This window comes from Motacilla alba, chromosome 3 (genome assembly GCF_015832195.1).
Source record: "Motacilla alba alba isolate MOTALB_02 chromosome 3, Motacilla_alba_V1.0_pri, whole genome shotgun sequence".
Taxonomy (NCBI): domain Eukaryota; kingdom Metazoa; phylum Chordata; class Aves; order Passeriformes; family Motacillidae; genus Motacilla; species Motacilla alba.
This window is the reverse complement of record NC_052018.1, coordinates 6,342,212-6,363,323: the sequence shown is the minus strand read 5'-3', so window position 1 is coordinate 6,363,323 and position 21,112 is coordinate 6,342,212. Positions and strand designations below refer to the sequence as shown.

At 43.0% G+C, this 21,112-nt stretch overlaps 2 protein-coding genes across 5 annotated transcripts in view; both read left to right on the top strand.

Moving 5' to 3' along the window:
- The window catches only part of RCAN2 (regulator of calcineurin 2), an 83,501-nt gene extending 76,215 nt beyond the window's left edge, over window positions 1–7,286 (top strand). For both annotated transcript variants that reach the window (XM_038132215.1, XM_038132216.1), the window contains one exon: window positions 885–7,286. In XM_038132215.1, coding sequence (XP_037988143.1) covers window positions 885–1,045 — 161 coding nt within the window. In that variant the 3' untranslated portion in view covers window positions 1,046–7,286. The remainder of the gene's footprint in view (window positions 1–884) is intronic.
- Window positions 7,287–8,947: 1,661 nt separating this feature from the next.
- On the top strand, window positions 8,948–20,605 carry ENPP5 (ectonucleotide pyrophosphatase/phosphodiesterase family member 5). Of its 3 annotated transcripts, XM_038132209.1 has the most exons (5): window positions 8,948–9,347; window positions 9,940–9,977; window positions 11,187–12,056; window positions 15,169–15,345; window positions 16,672–20,605. In XM_038132209.1, the coding sequence occupies exons 3-5, from the start codon at window positions 11,192–11,194 to the stop codon at window positions 17,040–17,042; spliced, it is 1,413 nt and encodes a 470-aa protein (XP_037988137.1). In that variant the 5' UTR covers window positions 8,948–9,347; window positions 9,940–9,977; window positions 11,187–11,191; the 3' UTR covers window positions 17,043–20,605. The 3 variants fall into 3 exon arrangements, with proteins under 3 accessions (XP_037988137.1, XP_037988136.1, XP_037988138.1); XM_038132208.1 differs by lacking the exon at window positions 9,940–9,977 and having other exon boundaries at window positions 8,950–9,347; XM_038132210.1 differs by lacking the exon at window positions 8,948–9,347 and having other exon boundaries at window positions 9,931–9,977.
- The last annotated feature ends 507 nt before the right edge of the window (window positions 20,606–21,112 follow it).

Below are 21,112 nucleotides of genomic sequence, written 5' to 3'. Positions count from 1 at the left end.
TTCAGGACTCAAAGCCCTATGTCTGATCCATTGTTTGCTTATCGCAGGTAACCACCCAAGCCCATATGGGCCAGTCTCTTAATAGTTGGACTCCATGATCCTTGTGGGTGCCTTCCAATTCAGAATATTTTCTGTGGAGAAAAAAAAAAAAAGGCCATGTTCATCTTCCTCAGAGGAGTACTGTGTTGAGACTTAAATAAGGAATGTAGATAGTTAGAAAATATATGTACTGTTTAGGCGTACAGCCTGCTCTAGTGAGCATTTATAGACTGCTCTGTAATCTCATCTGTAGAGACAAAATTTGTTACAGCCCAGCTAAAGAGCTTTGAAACTCAAAATCTGTCTGCAGCAGAGATACGGGGGAATTTATTTCTGGAGAAATTAGATTAAGTGTTGAAATCCGTCTAAGAGCAACAACTGGGCTTTAAATGGGCCTGAAGGAAAGCCACAGCAAAAAATAAAGACTAACCCCAACCCAACAGGTGTTAAATAACTTCAGATCACAAGTTGTATAGGTTGGGTTCCAGTTTATCTTTTTAACCATGAACTTCTGTGTTCTTTCTCCTTACTCTGCCTGTTTTGGGTGTTTATTTCAGTGCCACTGGCCACTAATATTAGTACCAAAACCCATTACAGACACGAGGATGTGTGTATTTTATGATGCCTTACAGACCTGGGATCAAACTGCCTCCTGGGGCAGGATCCCCAGGATAAGTTGTGGCAGCTGACAGAGTCCAGCTGTGCTGGTGCTCGCCTCTATTTAGAAGCAAGCACACACTAGCTCCCTACCCCGGGGTGGAGTATTCTGCAGCCCAGGAGTGCCACGGGCTGTGTTGCTACTCAGAGTGCCATCTTTTGATGTGATTGCTTTTCTCTGCTTCCAGGAGAGAAATACGAGCTGCACGCAGGAACAGAGTCCACTCCCAGCGTGGTAGTGCACGTTTGTGACAGCGACATGGAAGAAGATGAGGACCCAAAGAATTCTCCAAAGCCAAAAATCATTCAAACTCGACGCCCCGGTGTGCCACCGCCTGTATCTAACTGAGCCTCTCCGGCAGAAGCAGCACTTCTCTCTCCTCCAGCACAGCTCTTGGTTTTTGTTTGCTTTGTTCTGTTGAAAGGCAGCCTTTGCCTTCCGAGCACCGGGACATTAAGGTCATTGAAACCCCTTCACAGTAATCAAGCCTCTGTAACAAAAGGGCTAGGAAAAAGATCTTTGTACCTGTAACCATATCACACACCAACTGATAGATCTAGCTGGCCAGGACAAAACAAGGCTGAGGAAACAAGGGTTGGTTTCAGTCTGAGGATCTTTTCACAGCTGTAATTTGCATGCTGAAACACCACTACCAGAGATTGTTTGGGTGGGAATTAGGCCAATATCAGTCTTGATATTCAAACTCCCAGGATTGCTACTGCCCCTCATCAAGCAGCCTGCTCCTCTGCCCTCCTCACTTCCCAACAGTCTTTTTCCTTTTTTTTTTAAGGGGGGTAGGTGTGTTGTTTTAACTCTACTAGCAGCTTGGTGGCCTTTGCACCCCCTGGAATTTTCTTTAAGGAATACTATCTTTGCAACATTTTCAGAAACAACAGAAAGCAACACCTTTCCAGCAATAGCTGTAGAGAACGGTGGTCTGAAATGGTGGCAGGGATGTGAGATGGAACTCTCTGAGCCGAGGGGAGAGGCAGCAGCTGCTGGGGGGTCTGGTTATTTCTTCTCTCTGAAGAGAGCCAGAATATCAATAGGGATTGTCAGTTCATTTTCTGTCAAGGAATGAGTGGTCCTTCTCTTCAGGTCTGAGGAAGAGGAGCTGACTGACTGCTCATGTAAGATGGGATCCTTTGCTCTCTCTCATAGCTGAACGTTCCAGTAACATTACAGGCTGAATGCTTTCCTAGTGGTGTGGTGAATAGCCCTGAAATTGTCAGTAATTACTTGCGCATCTCTAATATTCAGACATTTTCCCTTCCCATGTCCTGTGCTTCAAAACCCTTTTTGAGCTGTATGCAGTTTGAGTTTGTGGAGGTGAGCAGAGGTTAGTTGATTTTTTTTTCTTTTTTAGGCCAAAGAAAACAGGACCATAATTACACACTTGAAATTAGACTGCATGCAACTGAATCCCCTTTTTTCACCCCATCCTGCATGTTTCTTTCACTTGCAATATATACTGGGTTACAAAAACTGTTCTGTGTTTGCATCATGGCTGACAGCAGACAGGTTCCGGATTCCCTGTCTGGCAGACCTTCCATGATGATTTATTTTTTTAAGGCGTACTTGTCATTTGGAGAACATATTTTCTAGACATTTGAGCTCAGATTTTGCATATATTTAAGCATGCGCTTAATTTATGCACATGAGTAGTTCCACTGAAATTAATACTGCAGAAACTGAGCGTATGTGTATGGTATGGTGGGATTTTTAAGCTAATTAGCTGCAGCTGTACTCCCCAAAGTGACTGTAAAATGGCACAGCGAGCCTCCATGGTTTAAAATCCTTTACAGATTAAAAGAGGTAAATACATCTCGGAAGCTTATTCTAGGATCTGAAAAGTCAGCTTAGGTTCTGCAATCAAGATTTTTGTCGTAAAACCTAACAGTCTGGTTTCTGAGGGAGGGTTCCATCACACCCTTAATTAGCAGCAATGCTACAGAGCTTCAGCAGAGTCAAGTCTCCCTTGCAGGGTCTTGGCTTGGCAGCACTTCCAGGACAACAGGCGTGTTTCTCTGTCAGTGAGGACAGGAGATGGCATTCCCAGCCTGCATGGTGAGGACATGTGGGAATGAGGGCTTGTCATTCTCACATAGTTCAGCCTCTGACCACCACAGCCTCAGGTGTTCCTGGTGAGACGCAGTTCTTTGCTCATCACTTGGCATGTTTCCATAATGTGATAATTGTTACTGCATTATGGGCATTGCTGTGTGCTGTTACACTGATAGAATACTGCTCATTAAACACAGCAGAGACTGAACAGAAAATGGGGCTTTAGTATCTTCTGATATAGGTGTGAAGTTTCCCTAAAGTAACTTCTTAGAGGTGCCATGTCAATTACTTTCCTAGTGATACATTTAAAATTGATTTAAGGAAACAAATTGTCACTCACAGGCCTAGGAATGTATCCTGTTGAAAACACCATCTAAGGCCACGAAGGATATTCCAGGAGTAACTCCACTGGCTTTTTTGAGAACACATCCAGCACTGATGTCCATGGGGTTTAGTTTAGCCCACTATAGACAGCTCAGAAAGATTTAAACATGTAAATGATCAGATATCATTGCTAATGGATTTTTTTACAGACAAGACTGTAGGAGGCCAAACCTGGTCCTTGTATCCACGTCCTCAAACTTTTGAGAGACATGGTTCTGAACTAAGTACTTTGGCCTCAAATGATGTAAAACTACACTGCAAATTAAAGCACTGGACCTTAAATGTTCTTTCCTCAAAGTGCATTTTCAAACAGATTTAAAATAAGGCCCCATTCAGTGACTACTCCGTGCTTTGGAAAGCTGTGTGGTGCTACCCAGGAGGCAGCAGGACACGGCTCATTGCTTGAAGCATTGAAATAGAAACACAATTACAAACCTGCAAATTCAAAGCAGCCTCTATGTTCAAAGCTTATATATCACCTGTATGTGATAAAATAATGATCATAATAATAATAAAAAAAAAAAGTGTTCCGTGTTTTATGGAATAATGTCCCTATCATCAATGTACCAGCATTTGAGACGCTAGTGTTTTACTAAAGGCTGATTCTTGCCTGACATGGAAAGAATGCTTCTTTCAAAAAATGCTGACTATCTGGAAGGAGAATTGTCCTATTCAGTAAATCACAGGCAGAGCCCCTACTCATTTGAGCAGGAATTTGCTTTTCTGTAGCTTTTCTGAGGTCAGCTGCTCTGACTTGCACTTCTCTCAGGGTATCAGGGGCTCTCTCCTGCTGGAACCCTGGAAGAATGGAGCCTCACTGTTACACTGTGGCTCCTGAGGCACAGCCCACATCCTTTTAATTTCCTCCCAAAGCAGGAGCTGGAGGGAGCAGCTGGAGGTGATGCCCTGGAGCCTCTGAAGGGTGGACATGGCTCCTGCTGCTCTTTGGAAATTAAAAGAAGGAAATCAGGGGAGTACAGCTGCTGCTTCTGTTGCCTGCTGCCTACTTGTCCTTTCTGACCTCTTCAGAAATGAAACTGACATTTTAATGACTTCCTCGCTACAGTTTAAAGCATGAAAACATTTCCAGTGCATGGAGAAAGAGTGTTTTACAATCTGCTCTTTTGGAACAAAACAAGTAATTTTTGTGGCCTTGAATTTTGTAATTAAGACAAGGTGTACAAACTCCCCCCTTCCTAACATACACAGACACGCTCCAGTAAACTTTGTTTTCAGCCAAGAAAATATGGCAAGAACATCCCTTATTCAACCATAGCAAGACCACAGCCATAGCCACTGTAAAGTGTTTTAGGTTATAAAAATTCTCCCCATGCATGAATTTTGTAGCACTAATTTGATCCTAAATTAGGTGAGAGGGGTGGGTTGGTTTTATTTTGGTCTTTTCCCCCACTCTGTCCCATTCAGCAACACTGTAAAAGCTTTCAGCAAAAATACAGATTGTTGTTTGTATTGAGGAATTGTCTGAACTCCTGGAAGGATTGAATTCCACTGGTTTGTCTGAGCACTGTCACAGATGCCATGAGCTTTTCCATTGTATTGTACATAACTTTTGAAATATTCTATTTAGTCATATTTTATAGGAGTAATTAAAAGCTACTGGCTAATTAATCACTTTTACACTTGTATAATTCAGAGCTTAGTTTAAAATAATAAATATGGCAAACAGTATTTTTGTGTTCTGCTTGCACTGGTGTTTGGAAAAGCAACATTTAAAGATTTAAACTATATCAATAAACTGAGTAGTGTGGTGTATCCCCCTGCTAGAACTGAAAATGCTTAAACGTGTTACGTAGGCCAAACTCTGTTTCAGTAGAAATTAAGGGGAAGGCAGCCTTCTTGTTGGCAGGATATGCCATGTTCCATTTTAAGCTGCTGCAGTTTCACAGTCATGTGAACTTGCTCTGGCTTGCTGTGGATTTGGCTCAGTGTACACAAAAAAATCTGCAGTGCAGTCCCTGGTGAGCAAAAGCTTGGCACGCCCCAGACCCCTGATGTGGTTCTCACTGTGCTTTTATAATCATGGGTGATGCTGTGGCCATGAGTGCTTGGACAAGGAGCGTGGCATCCAGCTGCCAGCCAGGCTGGGGAAGGAGGTCTGTTAGCATTCATTTTTATAAAAATTGAAATGAATTGTTGTCTCTTGCATCAGTTTGTGCTGGGTCTTGCAAAAGACTGGAAACTGGGAGATGAGTTTGCTGATAACTGTCCTGTGAAATTCTGATACTGAATTGCTGAAATCTGGATTTGAAAAAATGATTTGTTTTTCTGTGTGCCTGGCATAAAAAACTTCATTTCTCAAGGGATGTTTGTTCATGATTCTGAAAATTAGATCCACTTAAGAAGCCTCACTGGAGAAGTAAACTCTTGAGCTCTTTAATTCCTTTGAAAAGGACAGGCCTTAACTTCTGTGTTTTAGTCAGGTAAACTAGTAATAGTGAACTTCTTCTGGGGTTCTTTTCACCTCTTTTAGAGGTGAAAGGCAGGAAGCCTAGTTTATTCTTCACTTTGAGCACCAAAAGAGCTTCCCCCCCCACCGTGCGTTTCTTCATCCACCCGACTGAAATGCTGTGTTTGTGACATGCCGGCTGTGGCTCTGCCACCGTGCCTGGCACTGGACACAGCACTGGGAAATGAGCTTCAGGGCTTCAGCTGCGGATGGCGGAGAGCTGTGTCTCAGAGGACCAGACTGATCACAGTCACAGTGCTTTCAGATCCTCTAAAAAATATTCACTGAATTTATTTTTGGTCCTTCTTTAGTGGCAAACTCCTCAGCACTCAACTTTTTGCCGTTTCAGGCTTTCTCTCACATACTAGTGTGAGAGAAATACTTTTTTATTTCCTTGATTCCATTTTGCCTAAAAAATCACTTTTAATTCTGGTTTATCAAAAACCAAAACCAGCTATGGATTAAAGTCCTAGCCAGACCCTCATTTATGCTCAGCATCCTGCAGTGCTCTTGACTGATGAGTTACACTAGCAAAAACCCCAAACACTGCTTTTCCTGGTTTAACCCATCTTCTGGGGGAGTACAGCAGCTTTCAATATTCTAGGCTGCTCTTAAAAAGAGATGTTTTTATAACAGTAGCTGTGCTTTTTTTGAATACATGTAGACTGCAGCATTCAGGGGTAAAAGGACAAGGGAGGAAGTGTTGTAAAAGCTCTTTCCCACAAGTCTATTTGAAGTGTGGAGCATATTTGCTTTGGCTTGGAGGGGAGAGAAGCCAGCACTGTTAGAGGCAGAACAGCAGCAGCACTCTGGATGGAATGGCAGGAACCCTGAAAGTCCCTACTGCAGAGATGGTCAGAAAGCTTAAAAAAACCAGCCTGAATTCTCTCTCCCTTTCTGTCAGTTTGTTCAGTAACTACACAGATTCTGGCACTGATGGAAGAGTCATCTTAATGTAGGATCACATCCTGATGCCGCAGCTACAAAGCTTAAATAGGGACATTTGTTAGGGAGGTTCTTGCTGGAGTGAGGCTGGGAAAGCTGTGAAGTGTGAGCAGCCTTGAAGTTAATGAAAAATGAAGATATTCAGAACCTTAAAACAGACTTCAGGATGCAGATTGATGTACCCAAGAGCTGTATTAAGGACCCATTTGAATCAGGGGCTCACTCACAACATTAAGAGTATCCAACAAGAAAGATTAAACTTTTCTATTATTCTCACCAGAAAATCAGCCTTCTTTAAACAAATTATTGTAACTGATCATGTATCTAGTGCGAGAAAGTTGTGTCTACGTTAGTGTCACACAGATGTGTTCTCTTCACTGTTGGGTTAATGAAGGTAAATGTTTTGAATCCATTTTAGAGCAGAATTCTTGTACAGAAACTTCTGACAGAAATGCCATCTGTAAGGACTGGTGGATCCTTAAGTGTCAGTTTAGCAAGTTGTCCTACTGTGGGTAGCTGCAGAAATATTTCGTGTATGTTGTTGTAGATTTAAAAGCATTGCTCATGGTTTCATTCGAGTGTCTGCATTTCTGACACAGATGTGACATATCTGTATATATTATAAATCAATACTATTTTTAACCACATATTTTGTACAAATATTCACATTAGCGCTGTACTTCAATGAAAATCTATTATGGTATTAAACATTTTGGTGGAATTAGCAAACTCCTTGTCCATGCTTTGCTTTCATTTTATATCAGTGTTAAGCAACCGAGCCATTTCTGGCATCCAAGGCAAATATTGTAATTTCCAGCCATTCATGTTGTTTCTTAAATCCAGGTGCACCTGTACCCTCTAGTGACTGATCCCGGCCACTGCAGAGGCAGCTCCCAACACCTCTGGATCCCAGTGAGAGCCCAAAATCAAACCTGAATCAATATTAAATGTGAGCACAGTTTTTTCCAGCTAATGAGTAACAGCATGGGACAGCACACTGCTGTTGAGGTACACCCAGCAAGAGATTTCAATACATGCAAGCACAGTTTTATAACAACTTTTTCCTTTTTTTCCTTTCTCCAAAGTTTCTGGTGGTGTTCACAGCCAGGAACCAGATGATGAACTTTGTCCTGCAGGAGCAGAACAGCGACATCCACAGAGGTTCTACCAGGCACAGCAGCAATGTGATTCTCCAGGCTTGGACTAGCTCAGCCTCAGACCTGTAACAGGACAGCAGTAATGAAGGAGGGAGAAAAAAGACATTAAGAAACCAATTAGAAGAGCCTTGTTCCCAGTACAATCCCTGGTGGTAGGGTGAAGGGGAGAAAGGTATCACATATATGTATATAAATATACATAGAAAAATACAAAAATACAAATATATACATATTTATTTATTTATTTATTTATTTATTCAGTAGCTAGGCAGTGCTTGTATGCAACCTTGACTATTCTATGATTCTGTGTTTCCATGCAAGAGTAAGAAGAGGTTTTTGTACACTGCCAAGAATTGGGGTGGGGTTTGTGTACATACACAGGACACGGACTTTGGACTCATATGTAGCACAGATCCTCAACCAGGAGAGGTGGGAAAGCTAGCTTGGATTGTTGTCCAGTTCAGCAGTTTAGATTGTAGTGAGATGGGGAAGGATAAATTCATTTTCATTCCAGGCCATAGCTGTGGGTCTGGATATCAAAAGGTGGGGAAAACCATCTTCTGGGAAGCAAATGGAAACTGTAGAGCCTCAGAACACAAGAGGAGAAAAAAAGGCTGATAGAAAAACAGCAGAATCAAAGACAATTTAAAAATTATTATTATAATTTCTAACTGAAAAAGCACTTCCAGATATCCAGAGAATGACTTTTACTCCTTGTTTTACAGTCAGCCGAGCTAGCCCTGCCCAAGCTCTGTGACATGCAGCAACGCCCTTACAACCCTTGTGACATTTGTGACAGGGCTGTACTGGGGAGCCCGCTCCAAACACCACTCGGGGTCACCTCACCTGTGACCTGGGGCTGCTGAGGACAGCAGCTGAACATGAGCCAGCTGTGCCCAGGTGGGCAAGAAGGCCAAAGGCACCTGGGCTGTACCAGCCATGGTGTGGCAGCAGAGCAGGGCAGTGACTGTCCCCTGTGCTGGGCACTGCTGAGGTCACCTCCAGGGCTGTGCCCAGTTCTGGGCCCCTCAGTTCAGGAAGGACATTGAGGGGCTGGAGCGTGTCCAGGGAAGGGAACGGAGCTGGGGAAGGGGCTGGAGCACAGGTGTGATGAGGAGCAGCTGAGGGAGCTGGGAAAGGGGCTCAGCCTGGAGAAAAGGAGGCTCAGGGGGGATATTCTGGCTCTGCACAGCTCCCTGACAGGAGGGGACAGCCCGGTGGGGTCAGGCTCTGCTCCCAGGGAACAGGGACAGGACAAGAGGACACGGCCGCAAGCTGAGCCAGGGGAGGTTTCGGCTGGACATGAGGAAGAATGTTTTCACAGAAATGACGACTAGGCGCTGGAATAGGCTGCCGAGGAAGGCCGTGGAATCACCGTCCCCGGAGGTGTTTATGGAAAGACTGGACATGGCACTGAGGGCCGCGGTTCAGCTGACGTGGTGCTGCTCGGTCAAAGGCTGGATCTGTGATCTCAGAGCTCTCTCCCGACCCCAAAAACCGCCGTGACTCCGTAATTCCGTGTCCCCCTCCCGCCGGGCCCGCCCCGCTCCGTCCCGCCCCGCACGCTCTGAGTGACGGCGCCGGGGCCGCTCCGGGCGGGCCGGGCCCGAGCCGCTGCTGCGCGGCCCCTCAGGTAACGGCGGCGGCGCCGGGGCTCGGGGGGTGCCCGGTCCGGCCTCCTCCGGCCCGGGCTGGCGGGGCTGCGGGCGCTGCGTGGGGGGAATGGCGGCCTGGGCTCGGCATTCGCGTGTGCTGGGCTCCGGCGGCCGCCGAGCGGGGCCCGGCGCGCTTCTCTGTCTGTCTTGTCCGTCCGTGTGTCCGTGTGGCAGCTCCTGCCCTTGGCAGTCCGGTGGGTTCGTCCCCCCAGAGGCCCTCAGGTCCCCAGAGTTTTGTGGGGCTGAGTTCTGCAGAGACCCGGGTCAGTAGATGTGCTTAGGCTGTATCCGCAGATGAGCAGTATGAGAAGGCCTTGGAAAAAACCCAAACCAGCCGTCATTTATTATTTATTGAGAGCATGCAGTTAAGGAATTGGAACAATAGAATTATAGGTCATGCTGAGATCATTAGTAGTGTAAAATTCAGAAGCAGTGACTTGATTTCAATTTCATCTGAGAGTGTTTCGATCCATACTTGTCCCTTCCCAGAAGGGGAATTTATGGGCTATGTCTAATTTGGCAGCTGGGATTCCGATGATCACAACATTGTGTTGTCCCTTCGTCCTTCAGGTTCAGCTGGAAGAAATCCCCCATCAGGTGGATCTGAGGTAATCCGTAGCCTTTGGGTCTGTGTTGTTTGCTGAAAGAGGAATTAAGTCTCTGGAATGTCAGTTTGTTCTTAGCAGAACTCGAGGCCTGGATTTTAATTTTGAGGTTACACACAAGTTTGGTGTAACATTTGACTGCCTGCAAGTTGCAGAATCCTATAATCACAGAGTGGTTTGGCTTGGAAGGGACCTTAAAGCTCATCTCATTCCAACCCCCTGCCATGGACAGGGACACCTTTCACCAGCCCAGGTTGTTCCAAGCCCTGTCCAACCTGGCCTTGGACACTTCCAGGGATGGGGCAGCCACAGATCCTATTCCATTGTTGCAGTGGTATTCAGATGCTTGTTATACCGTAACTTCTTATATTCACTAGGATATTTATGTACTCTGAGTATTAGGATGGGTTTATTGGTTGCAAATCCACTTTTTTCCAGATGAATTTCTGTGGTGATTGAGTCCCAGAGGATTGCTGAAAAATGGGAACCTAAAGGGAACTGTAAGGAATATTGGTACTGCCCATATGCAGGATTGGATTGAGCAATATCTGTGATTAAATGATGCTGTTGAACAAAAAGTGGGGAATATTAGCATGAAATTTTAGGTCAGTTACAGAGAGGGAAGTTCTGTGTGAGGGTTCTTGCAGGCATCTTGCTTTGAGTAGGTATCTGAGTCTTAAACAAGAAATTGTTTGGAAAGAACAGGAGGAAACTGGGGCAGGGGAGCACGAGCCAATACAATGTGAAATTATGCGTCATATTTTGTCAAATAAGGACATAATAAGGACTGTTAGATGAGGAATACCTGTCATAGCTAGGAGGAGTCAAAATCCTTGAGTCTTATGATCAGAATTAGAATCACAGAATGGTTTGTGTTGGAAGGGACTTTAAATGTTCCAACCCCCTGCCATGACAGGGAGACCTTCCAGGTTGATCAGAGCTCTGTCCAGCCTGGCCTTGAGCACTTCCATGCATGGGGCAACCACAGCTTCTCTGGACCTGTTCCAGGGCCTCACCCCCCTCACAGTAAATAATCTCTCCCTAATATCTAATCTAACCCTGCCTTCTGTCAGTTTGAAGCCATTCCTCCTTGTCCTGTCACTGCGTGCTTTTACAGTATATCTTAGAGTATATTAATACATAAGGAATATTTTAGCCACTCATTCTAAAAACTAAGTTATGACTTTGACAACTTCTGCCTCTGCTCAACAGATGCCATGTTGCCTCAGAAGAGGGGACAGATACCTTCCACAATAGCCATGAGCAGTTATTGGAAAGTCCTGGGAATTTTCTTACTCTCTCTTCCAAGTGCTCTGTCTCTCCAGCCAGCCCAGCCCAGAGTGCTGCTGGTGTCGTTCGATGGCTTTCGGTGGGATTACATCTACAGAGTGCCCACTCCCAATTTCCACCATGCCATGAGGAACGGGGTGCACGTCAGGCAGGTGACGAACGTGTTCATCACGAAGACGTACCCCAACCACTACACCCTGGTGACCGGGCTCTATGCTGAGGGCCATGGCATCGTGGCTAACGAGATGTATGACCCTGTCCTGAACCAAACCTTCTCCCTGAACAAAATGAACACCCACAACTCCAAGTTCTGGGAAGAGGCCAGTCCAATATGGTTGACGAACCAGAGGGAAGGACACAAATCTGGTGCTGCTATGTGGCCTGGAACAGATGTGAAGATACATGGAGTCTTGCCTACACATTACATGCCCTACAATGAATCTGTTCCCTTTGAAGACAGGGTAGCAAAGCTCATTGAGTGGTTTACATCAGAAGAACCCATCAACTTTGGTCTCCTGTACTGGGAACAGCCTGACGAGACGGGACACATTCTGGGCCCAGAAAACCCACTTATGGGAGCGATCATCAGTGACATTGACAGAAAACTGGGATATCTCATTTCTGAACTGAAGAAAGCAAAGCTGTGGGATGTGATAAATGTCATAGTCACAAGTGATCACGGAATGTCACAGTCGTCCTCAGAAAGGCTCATCGAGCTTGATCAGTATGTGAGCAGAGAGCTCTATACAGTCATCGACCACTCCCCTGCAGTGGCCATTTTGCCAAAAGAAGGTAGGAGCTACAGCAGTAACGTTCCTGAGGAGGTACTTGAGTATCCAAACTTTAAAAACTGAGTTGGTGGTCACAGCACTGATGGCAGTAGGACATCAGCCTTGAACAAGGAGTGCTTGCAGGATCCCCTTGTTCTTTTTGTGGGCTCTGTCAAAAGCCTGGATGAACTTTCAGAAAAGAAAAGGGAGCAAATCTGTTTGCTGTTGACTAATATTGCCAAGGATCCTGTAGTCCTTGTGAGAAGTAAGATAATCTAATGGCATTACCAAGGCTGAATGGCGCTCTAGATAGATAACACCTGATTGTTACATATCTTGCCTTTCATCAAGATGCTGAAGCCATAGTGGAAGAATTATATTTCTAACTCAAACACTAAACTGAGAACAGATGGGGATCTTTGATAAAAAGAAAGCCTGTGCTGGCTGTTTGATTGGCTGCCAGCTATTGTAGTTCACTGAGTTTTTTTTCCCCTGTCACGCTGAACAGCCAGCCAGTTACATTCACACAATTTTTATTGAGATAAAGATGGGCAAGAACAATGTTGGAATCAAAATCTGAAATCTGGTTGTAGTCACCTAAGGGTTGCTGAGGTTTCAGGTGTATGTTTAGTGTCACTAATGCATCTGCTCTTTATTTTGATGATATAGTACTGTAAACTACTTGGTGCAAAACTGTAAACCTGGAAAATACCACCCCTGCCCACACAAAAAAAGTGCTAATTTGGAAGTTGAATTTCAAGGTGACCTTCTGGAAAGGTGTTTTTAAAGAATTCTGTAACATTTGCATGAGTAATGGATGTATAGTACTCTGTATTTAATGCCTAAGCAGGGTGAGTATTTTGCAGAATTAAGTGACCTGTAAGTCACTTAATTAAAGCATGAACAAATGTGTCTTGTCATTTTTAATTTGAAGAATGCTCCAGATTCAAATGTGAGTATGCCCAAACTGAGGTCTCTGCTGCCTGAGCACAGTCAGGCCCTGCAGCTGGGTGCTGTTTCTCTCTGTGGTGATAAAAGAGCCAAGTTTGGAAGCTTCATCCCCACAGAGGCAAACAGGTTGCTCAAGATGTTCTTATTAGCAAATAAAGAAGCTGTAAAAGTAAACTTCAGTGCTGACACTTCCCTAATGCAGTAAAGAAGAACTTTAAGATGCGTAACTCAATTCTCCTGTCTGCTAAATGCTGAAAAGAAACAGTATCTCTGCTGCAATTAGATGGATAGTAAAAAAGCCATTTCTGTGGATTTCAGAAACAGCTTGGATTTGATTTTGCCCAGAGATGCAGGTATTTATTACACTACCAATAAACAAGAATTAGTTTTGAGCACAGCTAAAATTCTTTCCTTCAGTGGTACCAGATGTGATTTTTATTAAAAACCAATGAGTTTCACTGTCAGTTCAGGTATGAACTAATATGTGCTTAAGTACATAACACTGATTCTTCACCTGCTGTTCAATTCGTCTTTCTTAAACCAAGGGAATGGTAAAACTTAGTGAGATTGAGGAAAAGTTTGAATGCTTAAAAATGCAGCGATTTCTTTTAACTGTTTGGCTGTCTATTGCTTCCCCAAGAGATGGATTAAAGCCATTATTAACCATGCTGGTGTATTTGTGTGTGGGGAACTAATTAGGTGTTCACAAAGAAGCTGTACCTGTACCACAGCTGGTGATGCTGGCCTTTTTCTTGCATTTAATATAAATATATTAATTAAAATCATTAGGGTAAAATCAAATTTGCTGTATCTGAGGCTTCTCCTCCCTGCCATCCCATATGGAAAGCTGACATAGCAAAATTCACTTTATTACTAATATAGTCCTAGAAATGCTGCATTAGAGTCCCTCTTCTTGTTGCTGTAACTGTCTCTGATACCTTCACTTTTGCTGTCTCCTCTTGACCTTTGTTTTGTTTCTTAATTGATTCTTTTTTTTTTTTTGCCAGTTTTACATAAGAAGCATTAATGTGTTTCCTTCAGAATGTATATATTAATGTATTTTCCTTCAGAATTTCTATACTGGATTCTAGGAGCTGAGGGGGAAAAGGAAAATGCTTTCTTTAGAAACACTGGCCACTTTCTTCCAGATTTTTTTCACTGATACCCATTCAGAACTCCATGGATACTGAAAATGGCAGTCTGAAAGGGGCCTGCAGACACACAGTGCATTCAGCTGCACTGTGTGTCACACAAATACTTACCTAAGTCAGAGAGCTGAGGATTTGGTGTGTCACAGGAGTCTGTTGTGTGCACTCCATGGCTCTCAAATAGCAATCTGGCCCTAAGTGGAGGCGGGGAATGAAGAAATTTGGTCAGATGTCAATTCCTGCACTTGCTTTTGTGTTCCTGGCTGTTTGTTCTGGTTCCTCCATTCTGTGCACTGGTGTTCCAGCCAGCTTGACCAACTGGTTGTGGCTCTTCAGTGGCTTTTACTGGAAAGGCAAGCTCAGAAACTGGAAATAAGCAAATAAAGAATTGGGAGTGGGAAATGCCTGTTTATTCAGCGTTAGTAGAGCTCCTGAGGGTCTGTGCTCACTGTGACTAGGGAAGGGAAAGGAGCAGGCACTGGGAATACTGAGGAGTAGCTCATGCTGTTGGCTGTTATTGAATAATAAAGGAAAGCAACAAACTGCTGTAAAATAGATGAAAAGTGTCACTTGTTGTCACAGCCAGCTAGGTGAAAGAATTTGGCCTGAATGCAGCCATTACCTCACAAACAAGTTCAGGAGGTGTCTTCTTGCTTTCAGGCATTGCACAAAGCTAGAAGGATTTGGTTCCTTTTCCAGGAGACAACTGAATGCTTCCTAACTCATTCCTGTGAGAAGCTTACATTCTGATAACTGCAAAATGAGGGATTTTTCTAAAATTAGCAAGGCAGTTATTGCTTGGGAACAGGCTGTGAAGTCTGGTGCTGAGGGGGATCTTACTCTGACTGAGGCTCTGGGTTTCTCACAGGAACTTCTGTGCACACACTGTTGTCTCTTACAATTGCAATTCACTTGTGGGCTTGTGGGGAACTGCATTTTCCCCTCTTCTTTCAGCTGTATTTTAACTACTGATGAGTTTAGCAAACACACTGATATGTTTAATTTTTGTCTTTTGTCTCCTTTGTTTGTTTGAAGGCAAACTGGATGAAGTATATGAAGCTTTGGCCAACGCTCATCCCAACATGACTGTATATAAAAAGGAGCAGATTCCAGATAGATTTCATTACAAACACAACCGTAAAATTCAGCCCATCTTAGCAGTGGCTGATAAAGGATGGGAAATTGTACATAACAAGACTGATGGTTTTCTACGTAAGTATTCTGTCTTTACAGTGTTTTGCTGTATCTTCCAAGGCAGGGACTTTATGTGGTACTTTATCTCCTAGTATCGGCAACCAATGTTCATTTTAATTTATTTTTTTTTAAGACTGGGAAGGAAAACTAAAGTATGTGAAATTTACATTTTTTTCCCCTGATGGGATGGGAAGGACCCTACTGTTAGGGGAGGAGGATCTGCACTTACTGTTTCTTTAAACATTAAACTTGCTGAGATAAGATCAATCACACATGTTTTAGTGGCCCCATACTTGAAGTCTTTCAGGATGTAGCAAACCAACAAGCACTTCCTGAGAGATTCAAAAAGAAAGTTGCAACTGAATGTGTTGAGTAGAGAATGCATAGGGTTGTTTTATCATGTTTTACTTTTCTACTGGAGAAGGGTTGGATTGGGTTGGAAGATTTTCTGAAAGTTCTCAGCTTTGTGGATGCTACACTTAGAGTAACCTCATTCCGTTGCTACAAAGAGTCTTTGGATATTGTGTTACTGCACACTGGTGATTTTTGTTTGCCTTGGAGGAAACAATGCATTCTAGGTGATTTGGAGGAATAAAACCCCCAACACTTTAAAGTTTCTCACCTTGCAGTTCTCAGATTTATTACAGGTAGCATGGAGGCAGTGAACTGTAACTTCTTGGTAACCTAAAATACAGGTGTTATATGGTCAGTTCTTGCATTTTTAAATGAGAACCTTTTGAACTTCACTGCTGGTTGTGAACCTGAAGTGTGTTATCAGCAAGACTTAACAAGAATTTCAGTAGCTGCTGAGAGCACCTTGTGCCTGTGTGTTTGACACGTTCCCAGTTTTTAATTCCCCTATCAGGAGTGGGCACTAGACATCCACCAGTGAGTTCTTCTTCCTTGCTGAGGAGTTGATGGTGCACAAAATTGGACAAAATGACAAATGTCTCCTTGGAATCACATGGACATTTTGACTCTACATGTTGGTTTTTTTTTAATTTTCTCTAAGAGATCTGGACCAGTTGCAAAGTTGGAGTTTTTCCTTGAGGAAAATCAAGGAAGTGTGGGTGTACACAGTGTGCCATTGACAATGCTGTTACTGCCATATGAGCTCACTTTTTTCCCCCCCTTGTTAAATAGTGCTCTCTGTTGTGGGTTTTTAGGTATTTTCTCTTTGTAGTTCTGAGATTTAGTATTTGCTGGGAGACATTTGTGCTGTCAATCAAAACAATCCTCTCTAAGGATGCTATGCCTTTTCTGCATTCTGCTAATTGTAGGAAAATGTTCAAAGCTTGTTTTGCAACTTTGGAATATTGACATTTATCTATCTTTTATTTCTAGTTGGTAATCATGGATATGACAACACTGTACCAGAAATGCATCCCATTTTTTTGGCAGTTGGGCCTGCTTTCAAAAAGAATGCCACCAAACAATTCATGAATGCTACGGACTTGTACCCCTTACTGTGCCATCTGCTTGGCATCAGCCCACTGCCCAACAATGGTTCCTTCAATGCTGTGAAGGATATACTTGCTGAGAAAGTTCCTGGAGCCCGTAGAGCAGATTCCTACTCCACTGTGGTAGGAGTCTTCCTGGGAAGCTTGCTTGTTCTGGTTTTTACTGCAGTTTTTGTTAAGCATTTTGTCCTTGCCCAAGCAAATTCCATGCAAATCCGACACACTGAAGCTGCCCAGCCACTGCTGCAAGATTAATAACAGCTGGGATTATTTCCTGTTTGAGGCTTAAAATAAGCCTATACAAAGAAAATAAACCGTGGAGGTGGATTAGCATGAATATGTGGAGTGAAAGGAGATGGATGCTGATCCATTGGTACTGTGGAGCATGCACAGACCAGGGATGGAGAGAGAGCATATTCCTGTTTCACGCTGCAGCCACTTCATCCTTCAGGGCTTGAAGACACCCTGGGTAAACCTGGGAAGCTCTGTGTGTATGTAGACCTGTAGTGACAATAGACCTCAAATACCTTATTATGGCTATTTTTAGGGAAATAACATCAACTGGGGTGCACTTCACAGACTATTAGATGGTGATTTCATTTCTCACCCTCTTTTTTTGTTTTATTCTTTGAGGGGTTTTTTGAGTCTCTTTGGTTTTAACAAGTCACTGAATGGTACTAAACTTTTTTTTTAGTATTTTTCTTCCCTGCCCAAGGAGGCTTTTGCACGGATCACCATTACAGATAACTTGGTGTGTTAAATCCTGCAGGAAAGAACAAGATTGTTCAGCTAGGTCATGGAGTGTTAGGTATCTAAGTTCAGAGTTACATATATTTCTTCAAATTACTGTGTTAACTGTAGCCCCAAAATACAAATCTTAGTGGTATTGCCTTTAGCAATCAGCATTAAACTGCTTGATGCTTAATGTTTTAAAAATTTATTGAAGTAAATAAAGGTTTTTACTACTTTAGATATGATTGCAGGTAAATGTAGGTCTTTACTTTTCCAACTTCCTGTACACTGCACTACGTTTTCTAGGCCATGCAGCTGGCAGGATAAAGACATGTACAAGCACCACACTTGTATATCCAAATGGAGTCTTTTCTATTTCTGTGGTACTAAGGGAGGTGAATAAGTTAAGGAACAAGGTTGCTCAGGCTGGTTTCAGAGTGTTGTCAGGCTTGTCCCTGGTCTGCTACTGGAGATTTTGAGTTTGACTTGTGTCTTGTGCTTTATCTGCTCTGTCTGGGTAGGCCTTGGATTGGGATGATCAGGATTACACATGCAGTTTAAGGGGCAGCTGTATAAATCTTAAGCCATGAATGTTCTTAAATCTGAAAAAGCACACTTTAATAATAAAAAAAGGTGTAAGACTGGAGTTTAATTTTCCAGAGGAAAACCTCTGTCAGGGAAAAATATTAATTCTGAGTCAACAAAGGTGCATATTCTCATTGTGTGTGGCAATAAATCTTCTTGCTAGTGTTGCTGTGGGGTTTTTTGTGAGCTCACTTAAATAGTGAGAATCTGCTGACTAAATTTTGTATGAAAAATGGTCTGAAGTGAGAAAAGTTGTCTACTGTCAGACTCCTCTTCTCCCTGTGAGATGAGAGTATTTCTCAGTACTTTGCTGCTGAGCACAATGCCTGAAGGAGAAAGAAACTTGCAAAATTAGTGCAGAAGTAGCAAACTGGGTATTTTTAAATGCAGTTTGTGTCTGTATCCACAGCCCCCAGCAGAGGGCAAGGATAAGGATGGGAACACCCCAGCTTTGGATGTGCTCTGCCAAACCAAGGGCATGACAGTCAGTACTGCAAGGGGAGGGCTGGGGTACAAAATTCCTTTTGCTGGGCTAAATTCCAGACTTAATGAAGATCTGTTTTGGTCGTCTGTGATGGCAGGGACACTTGCTTAGCACCGTGCTGTCTTGCAGACAGATGTGGACATTTCCAGAGGCCACATTTGGGTGCAGCAAATGCTTCAGAGGGAAGGCAATGAAATAGCCCAGCTTAAGGGTTATGCTCAAAGTTCAGCTTCAATAGTAGCTTTAGGAAGGCAGGGAAAATGCAGGTCTATTGGAAGACAGCCCTTGATTTGGGGGATGTATATGAAATCCTGTGAACTACAGGTGACTCTGTGCTGTTACTGTGCTGTGAACTGCCTTGCTTTCCTGCATTGCCATTTTTTTAAGAAACCACTGAAGGAAAAGGTCTGTAAGGCTGATTCTTAGTGCATCTGGCCCTTAGCTGTGCTTAAGTTGAATTTACTGGCACAAGTAAAACTGAGTGCTGCAGGGGCTCCAGCTGAACCATGACATCAGTAATATGTTCACAGTTTTCAGAGACCAGGGAAGTCTGAGCACAAAACCCAAACCTCTGAGTTGTTACTAATCCCTTCCCTACTCACCTTCCAAAAAGTGAATGGCACACAGCAGACTGATGCACCGAGTCCACATTTTCTTGCTTATCTGCAGCTTAAAAATGAATTGTAGCACAATGGTATTGTGTGTTTAAAGGAAGGCCTGCAAGCTTTGAAAAGGCAATAACAGTGACACTTGTCATAACAATGCCATAACCCTCACCTCTAGCTTCTGCACTTTGGAACGTGTTGCTTTAGTAGAAATTCTTATTGCAGTAATTTTGTAGTAGTAATCATGGCAGATGTAACAATTACTGGGTTGTAATCTCAGAGCTTTTCCTTAAACCCCACTTTAATTGTGGCTAGTTCTATCATCAGCCAAAGTGACCCTTGATTTTAAGGAGGGGCAAAGTTTGTCAGTGTTGATCAGTCATTTGGTACTTAGATTTACCTGCCCAAATATGCAACAAGGACAGGGCAGTCGGTTTCCCCCAGTAAAGGGTTGGTAACAATAATACCAGAATAGGCTGAGGACACAATGTGGGAATTGTTGATGTCATTGTTCTGTATTGCACTGTGAGGCCTTTCTTTGAGGAGGGCAAAATAAAACTTTGTAAAAAATGAAGGGAATCTTGTAGCATTTGGGTATTTCAGATTAGGGTCAAAAATTTCCTTTATTCTTAGGTGTATTTGCAGATACCTCTTGGGTAGTTCCTTGTTAGGACATTTGCCCAACTGTTTGAAGTTACTGGGTGTGAGTTTAATGAAATTGAAAGCACAGATGATGCCACTGGAGAAAAGTAGTGACTTTTTCTCCGATGTGACATTTTGTCAGACACCTTTTTGGGTGGGGGGGATGAGGGATTTGGTTTCTGTGTACATGATACTTTCTGTGATGTACAAACAAGTTTATTGGAAAGAGAATTTGAGTACACTGTGTACTGCTTGTAACTTAAACTTGGAAACCAGGAATGATGCATGATGTATTTCATTACTGACCTGTGGAGCATACAGATGTCAAATGTTTTCTTTGTTTCTTCTTGTTTGGAAATGCTGAAGTTAAAAGACATCTTTGCTATAATGCTGTCGAGCGTGGAGTGGTGGCTTCATTGAAAACACTTCTGGAAAACAAACTTGAACTGAGGGGAGATGACTGAGGGAGAATGGTTTCAACTTGTATAGATCCCAGATATTCCTTGGACTCTGCAAAGTGTATGCCTTTGTTAAAAATAACTGGAAGTGTGATAGAAGATTGGAATTTTGGGTCACAGTTCTTATGTAACAGACTTCTTGTTTCCCACCTTGCTCCCATATATGGAAAAAAACATCTATTGGTAAACAATAGTGGAAATCAGGCTTCTTTTACTAAAAAAAAAAAAAAATCTTCCAGACTTTCTTGGTCAAGAGCTGCAGTAATACTGCTACAAGAAATGCAGTCTCAAAATAAAAAACAAACAAAAAAAAACCCCAGAAAAATCAGATTAATTAAATCACTTACGTTGGAAAAGTCCAACTATTAACCCAGAACTGTCACATCTGTTGTGAGATGAAATGTTGTACAAACTGACTTTTCATAAAGTCATAGAATAGTTGGGGTTGGAGGGGACTTTAAAGATCAGCTCATTTCAACCCCCTGCTCCCCTGACCTCTGTCAGAAGTGTGGACAGCACAATCTTGACCTGCGTGTGGGAGAAGGACAAATGTGCAGTGGTTGAGTCCTGTTGTTTTGTAAAATAGAAATTTAACAGGCTTACTCCCCAGTCTCCTTCCCTGCTTAAATAATGCCATGGATGCTGTGTTGGCCATATCTATGCTGCTGTATAAACCTTTCATGGCATGTTTGCCCTACAGTAAAGGTGATATAAGCATTTATTAGATAGTAAGCTACAAAAATTGTTGCAAGCACATAAAAATTATAAATAGTGGTACCAGCCTTTCCATAATGAAATCCTAATCTGAATCCTATTAAC